General features: G+C 41.5%; 1 protein-coding gene across 3 annotated transcripts in view; it reads left to right on the forward strand.

Annotated features, from left to right (window-relative positions):
* LOC138978958 (calsyntenin-1-like) overlaps nucleotides 1-7,500 on the forward strand; it is a 45,895-nt gene that overhangs the window by 29,868 nt on the left and 8,527 nt on the right. For all 3 annotated transcript variants that reach the window (XR_011459873.1, XR_011459872.1, XM_070351773.1), the window contains exons 9-11: nucleotides 1-290; nucleotides 927-1,072; nucleotides 6,825-6,963. The exon at nucleotides 1-290 is cut by the window's left edge and continues 144 nt beyond it. Coding sequence is in view for 1 of the 3 variants with exons in the window: in XM_070351773.1 (XP_070207874.1) it covers nucleotides 1-290; nucleotides 927-1,072; nucleotides 6,825-6,963 (575 nt within the window). In the remaining 2 variants the exon portion in view is untranslated. The remainder of the gene's footprint in view (nucleotides 291-926; nucleotides 1,073-6,824; nucleotides 6,964-7,500) is intronic.

Below are 7,500 nucleotides of genomic sequence, written 5' to 3' on the forward strand. Positions count from 1 at the left end.
CGACGTCCACATCTTCTCCACCATGGAGAGCCCCGCGGCCGAGGAGGAGGAGGAGGCGTATGACGACGATAAGGTGGAGGGGGCAGACACGACTCAGCAACACGCTGTGAAGACAGGACCGCTCAGCTCTGAGGAGAGCGCAACAAAGAGCGAGCTTCTGGTGGACATGTGCACGGTGCTGGCCGAGCCACCGCTAGACCTGTTTGTGGAACACCTGTCTCTGCCCACCTCTCTGCTGGAGAACAGACACCTGGAGTGGAGCGAGACCAACGATGGCGTCGTCATCTCCAGTATGTACTCGCACACACACACTGTCTCTCTGTCTCTGTCTCTGTCTCTGTCTCTCTCTCTCTTACCTCTCTCTCTCTTACCTCTCTCTCTCTCTTTCTTTCTTACCTCTCTCTTTCTCTCTTACCTTTCTCTCTCTCTCTCTCTCTCTCTCTCTCTCTCTCTCTCTCTCTCTCTCTCTCTTACCTCTCTCTTTTTCTCTTACCTCTCTCCCTCTGTCTATCTCTCTCTCTCTCTCTCTCACACTCTCTCTCTCTCTCACACTCTCTCTCTCTCTCACACTCTCTCTTACCCCTCTCTCTCTCACTCTCTCTCTCTCTCTCTCTCTCTCTCTCTCTCTCTCTCTCTCTCTCTCTCTCTCTTACCTCTCTCTCTCTCTCTTACCTCTCTCTCTCTGAGGCCTGTCACACCAAAGAGGGATGTTTTTGTTGATATAATTTGCTGAAAAAAAAACAAACCCGGCAACCTGTCAAGTGTTTGTGGACAACTGTGAAGATTTCATCACGATTCAATTGTCATAGGTTCTGTCAAGGTACAACGGTGATTTGCATTTTGTAATATGGGTCCGAGAAAACCCACGTGGGTACCACTGCCGGTTATCCTGTTGAGATTATCAATCAGGAGAGTGTGTGTTGCAGACGCTGACAAGATTGAGAACTACGAGAAGGTGATTCGTAACATCCACTACTACCACAACAAGCCCAGCAAGCTCTCCAACCGCACCCTCACCCTTAGTTGCTCCTCACAGAACGGCCGCTTCATCTCCAACAAGTTTGTCGTCAGGGTGAGTGTGTTCCTGGCTTTTTGACTCTCCTGAGTAATTGGTGAGTCTTAGGATTCATATATATATGTCCGTCCGTATGTCCGACCTGGCTGACGGCCATCCGTTCGTGAACAAAATACCTATCGTTGAGGTTATCTCGGATGTTTTTCAAGCTACACCTCTAAAACTTTGCACACTTTTAGGGTTTGATGATCTCACTAAGTGACCCCAGTTTGGTTGACCCTTGTCAGATTTTGGGGTCACAGCGGGGTCATGTTCGTTTCATAAAAACTTAACGTTGAGGTTATCTGGGATGTTTTTCTTGATGAAACCTTGAACACTTCAAGGGTTTGATAATCTGCCAACATGACCCTAGTTTGGTTTACCCCCGTCACATTTTGGGGTCAAAGCTTAGTCATGTTCGTAAAAACTTTACGTTGATATTTGCTCAGTTATTTCGGGGAGCAAAAGCCTCCAAGTTTCACACAATTGTAGGTGTTGATAAGCAGCAGACATGACCAAAATTTTGCGTGTTTCCATCAGATTTCAGAGTGACAGCATGAATATGTTTGCTGGAGAAGATTTTCACCCCTGAAATGTCCACTGAGCTATCAACAGACCTGGGAACCCATATGATTTCGCCGTATTTTGTACGCATGATTGTCGAGAATACGCTCAGTACGGTCAGTGGGAAAAAAATATGACGAGAAAAATTCCTAGACTACTTTCCTTCACAAGCCCATCCTGAAGCCGATCCAGTATTTTGGCACATGATTACGTCACTATATTAGCCGCCGTCGAAAAAAATATAATCGGATCGTGTCAATCAATCAAAACAACCAGGCAAACGAAAGTACGGTATTTGGCGAAATCGGCTCCGAGAATAAAGTTAACAAGTGAAACAAAGACGAAAAGTTAAAAAGTTTGAAGAAAAATATCACACACACAATTTGTAACCAACACACACATGTAGTCCCGCTCGGAATAAGCTTTTTTGGGATGATTTACGACTTTTGCGCACATTTCGAGCAGACGAAAACACAACATGGCGGCTCTCGCTCTTCCAACTATCGCGAGACACAAAAAAACGAAATCTCGCGCACGCGAGATCCTGATACATCCGGTGTTTCTCTGTACGCTTGTCACGACGACTTGTTGACAAACGAAGATTCGCGAAAGAAAGAGAAAAGCGCCGAGTCTTGAGTAGAGAGCTAATAAAGTACCGGTAATCGCTAATCGAGCGAAATGAAAATCCGCGGTGACTTCCATTAGGTGAATGCTATTCAAGTTTAGGAAATGTTTTAGCCGCATCTTTTTAAAAAGTCGCGGCTTGTAGTCCGTCAAATACGATACAGTTTTTGTCAGTAAAAATTGAAAAAAGCATTTGTTTTAAATGTATAGGTAAACTTAATTAACGGTGTGACGGACGCGCATGAGGCATGTTTTAATCATGGATGTGCAAACGCTGTGTGGAGTACGCTCATTTTTTTGAAAAAACACCAAGTTTCTTTGAGAATACTCAAAGTGCAAAACAGAGGTTCCCAGGTCTGTATCAAGAAAATAAGTCTTGATGTCATCAGGTAGTGATGTCATTGTTTGATTTGGTCACAGCTTAGTGTCTGTTTTTTTAAGTCCTAGCTAGACTATTGGTGATGACATCATGTTATGATGTCATAGTGTCAGAAATGAGGCCAGGCAATATGTTGTCTGGGCAAGCCAAAACTCAATTTTTAGGGTGATAAACAAAAAGGGTCCCTGCCTGAACATATAACATTTAGAGTGTCACCTAGAATCAGTCCTGATTGGTCAAAAATCCATATGGTGCACTGGAATGGTAATAAGTTAGTAAGAAGGTAATAAGAGCTAGATAACCTGATGTGTGTTGTGTTACAGAGCTAGATAACCTGATGTGTCTTGTGTTACAGAGCTAGATAACCTGATGTGTGTTGTGTTACAGAGCTAAATAACCTGATGTGTGTTGTGTTACAGAGCTAGGTAACATGATGTGTGTTGTGTTACAGAGCTAGATAACATAATGTGTGTTGTGTTACAGAGCTAGATAACATGATGTGTGTTGTGTTACAGAGCTAGATAACCTGATGTGTGTTGTGTTACAGAGCTACATAACATGATGTGCGTTGTGTTACAGAGCTAAATAACATGATGTGTGTTGTGTTACAGAGCTAGATAACATGATGTGTGTTGTGTTACAGAGCTAGATAACATGATGTGTGTTGTGTTACAGAGCTAGATAACATAATGTGTGTTGTGTTACAGAGCTAGATAACATGATGTGTGTTGTGTTACAGAGCTAAATAACATGATGTGTGTTGTGTTACAGAGCTAGATAACATGATGTGTGTTGTGTTACAGTATGAGTTATTTCTAATATGCTGACTGTTAGCAAATGATAACAGACATGTCGAGAGAAAAGATATCAAGCATGAGCCTTTTAGGCGAATGCTGATATCGTTTGTGAGACATGTCTGTTATCATTTGCTAACAGTCAGCATATTATAAATAACAGTTTTATTACTGTTTAAATCGACCAAAAGAAATTTCGAAACAACCCCGCGAATTAGACGGAACAGCTGCAATGGGAACTTGAGCGCTCCTACCTGATTAAGCCTGTCAGTCAAGAATTCTCGTGATCTGGGTCAGCCAATCAGAGTAACACACCTGACGTGATGAATATTCACAGGTCAAATGCGTTTGACACACAACAATCTCACAAGATAAACCATGTTCAACATGCGTTTCGGTTGCTTCGCTTTTTCTTGCTGAACAGAGAGCGACAGATTTAGAACCGACTCAAGACGGATGGGAAATGACGTAAAGATACATTTGACGTAAAGCGAGTGACGCAATTTTACTTGATTTTTCCGAACTTAGATAATTTAGATTTCAAGCGAGCGGGTCCGCATTGCACACTCAGAGGATGGGCAGCGCCTTGCTGTTCCGTAAAGCACCCACCAACAAAACTCGCTTTTCGGTATGTTTTAGATAAAGAGAGTATTATCTGACAGCATTTGAAGTGTCATTCTTTAAAATAAATCACGCTGATATTGTTGATTTAAATTGTTACTTTGTCTTGTTAATTTTTAGCTTGATAAACAAAAAGGGTCCCTGCCTGAACGTTATAACATTTAGAGGGTCACCTAGAATTCGTCCTGATTGGTCAAAAAGCCATATGGGGCACTGAATTGGTAATAAAGCTAGATAACATGATGTGTGTTGTGTTACAGAGCTAGATAACATGATGTGTGTTGTGTTACAGAGCTAGATAACATGATGTGTGTTGTGTTACAGAGCTAGATAACATGATGTGCGTTGTGTTACAGCGCTAGATAACATGATGTGTGTTGTGTTACAGCGCTAGATAACATGATGTGTGTTGTATTACAGCGCTAGATAACATGATGTGTGTTGTATTACAGCGCTAGATAACATGATGTGTGTTGTGTTACAGAGCTAGATAACATGATGTGTGTTGTATTACAGCGCTAGATAACATGATGTGTGTTGTGTTACAGAGCTAGATAACATGATGTGTGTTGTGTTACAGCGCTAGATAACATGATGTGTGTTGTATTACAGAGCTAGATAACATGATGTGTGTTGTGTTACAGAGCTAGATAACATGATGTGTGTTGTGTTACAGAGCTAGATAACATGATGTGTGTTGTGTTACAGAGCTAGATAACATGATGTGTGTTGTGTTACAGAGCTAGATAACATGATGTGTGTTGTGTTACAGCGCTAGATAACATGATGTGTGTTGTGTTACAGCGCTAGATAACATGATGTGTGTTGTGTTACAGCGCTAGATAACATGATGTGTGTTGTATTACAGAGCTAGATAACATGATGTGTGTTGTGTTACAGAGCTAGATAACATGATGTGTGTTGTGTTACAGCGCTAGATAACATGATGTGTGTTGTGTTACAGAGCTAGATAACATGATGTGTGTTGTGTTACAGAGCTAGATAACATGATGTGTGTTGTGTTACAGCGCTAGATAACATGATGTGTGTTGTGTTACAGCGCTAGATAACATGATGTGTGTTGTGTTACAGCGCTAGATAACATGATGTGTGTTGTATTACAGCGCTAGATAACATGATGTGTGTTGTGTTACAGCGCTAGATAACATGATGTGTGTTGTGTTACAGCGCTAGATAACATGATGTGTGTTGTGTTACAGCGCTAGATAACATGATGTGTGTTGTATTACAGCGCTAGATAACATGATGTGTGTTGTGTTACAGCGCTAGATAACATGATGTGTGTTGTGTTACAGCGCTAGATAACATGATGTGTGTTGTATTACAGCGCTAGATAACATGATGTGTGTTGTGTTACAGCGCTAGATAACATGATGTGTGTTGTGTTACAGCGCTAGATAACATGATGTGTGTTGTGTTACAGCGCTAGATAACATGATGTGTGTTGTGTTACAGCGCTAGATAACATGATGTGTGTTGTGTTACAGCGCTAGATAACATGATGTGTGTTGTGTTACAGCGCTAGATAACATGATGTGTGTTGTGTTACAGCGCTAGATAACATGATGTGTGTTGTGTTACAGCGCTAGATAACATGATGTGTGTTGTGTTACAGCGCTAGATAACATGATGTGTGTTGTGTTACAGCGCTAGATAACATGATGTGTGTTGTGTTACAGAGCTAGATAACATGATGTGTGTTGTGTTACAGCGCTAGATAACATGATGTGTGTTGTGTTACAGAGCTAGATAACATGATGTGTGTTGTGTTACAGCGCTAGATAACATGATGTGTGTTGTGTTACAGCGCTAGATAACATGATGTGTGTTGTGTTACAGCGCTAGATAACATGATGTGTGTTGTGTTACAGAGCTAGATAACATGATGTGTGTTGTGTTACAGCGCTAGATAACATGATGTGTGTTGTGTTACAGCGCTAGATAACATGATGTGTGTTGTGTTACAGCGCTAGATAACATGATGTGTGTTGTGTTACAGCGCTAGATAACATGATGTGTGTTGTGTTACAGCGCTAGATAACATGATGTGTGTTGTGTTACAGAGCTAGATAACATGATGTGTGTTGTGTTACAGCGCTAGATAACATGATGTGTGTTGTGTTACAGCGCTAGATAACATGATGTGTGTTGTGTTACAGCGCTAGATAACATGATGTGTGTTGTGTTACAGCGCTAGATAACATGATGTGTGTTGTGTTACAGCGCTAGATAACATGATGTGTGTTGTGTTACAGAGCTAGATAACATGATGTGTGTTGTGTTACAGAGCTAGATAACATGATGTGTGTTGTGTTACAGCGCTAGATAACATGATGTGTGTTGTGTTACAGCGCTAGATAACATGATGTGTGTTGTGTTACAGCGCTAGATAACATGATGTGTGTTGTGTTACAGCGCTAGATAACATGATGTGTGTTGTGTTACAGAGCTAGATAACATGATGTGTGTTGTGTTACAGCGCTAGATAACATGATGTGTGTTGTGTTACAGCGCTAGATAACATGATGTGTGTTGTGTTACAGCGCTAGATAACATGATGTGTGTTGTATTACAGCGCTAGATAACATGATGTGTGTTGTGTTACAGAGCTAGATAACATGATGTGTGTTGTGTTACAGCGCTAGATAACATGATGTGTGTTGTGTTACAGAGCTAGATAACATGATGTGTGTTGTGTTACAGCGCTAGATAACATGATGTGTGTTGTGTTACAGCGCTAGATAACATGATGTGTGTTGTGTTACAGCTGGTGGCGCTACACGAGGTGCACAACAGTGAGAGCTACGCCCACGCCCAGGCCAACCCAGCGGCCCATGTCCAGCAGAGTCTGCTCACCGTCCCCGGCATGCAGAGTGTCCACGCTTCCGCCGCCTCCTCCACCTCCAGTGAGTCTCAGCTTAGTACACTCAACACTTGTTGTAGCACCCTGGAGGCCTCATAAGAGAGCTAGCTATGTATTGTAGTTGTCATTGACATCTTAACCCCGTGGACACAAAACTCTAACTCTCTGGTGTGCGCCTGTAAGACATGCATGAGCTAAACAAATAACCTAAACAAGTCGCGTAAGGCGAAAATACAATATTTAGTCAAGTAGCTGTCGAACTCACAGAATGAAACTGAACGCAATGCAATTTTTCATCAAGACCGTATACTCATAGCATCGTCAGTCCACCGTTCAGGCAGTGAAATTGACAAGAAGAGCGGTTTAGTAGTTGCGCTAAGAAGGATAGCACGCTTTTCTATACCTCTCTTCGTTTTAACTTTCTGAGCGTGTTTTTAATCCAAACATATCATATCTATATGTTTTTGGAATCAGGAACCGACAAGGAATAAGATGAAAGTGTTTTTAAATTGATTTGGAAAATTTAATTTTGATAATAATTTTTATATTTTTAATTTTCAGAGCTTGTTTTTAATTCAAA

The sequence above is a fragment of the Littorina saxatilis genome, linkage group LG10, assembly GCF_037325665.1.
Source record: "Littorina saxatilis isolate snail1 linkage group LG10, US_GU_Lsax_2.0, whole genome shotgun sequence".
In the NCBI taxonomy this organism is placed as follows: Eukaryota; Metazoa; Mollusca; class Gastropoda; order Littorinimorpha; family Littorinidae; genus Littorina; species Littorina saxatilis.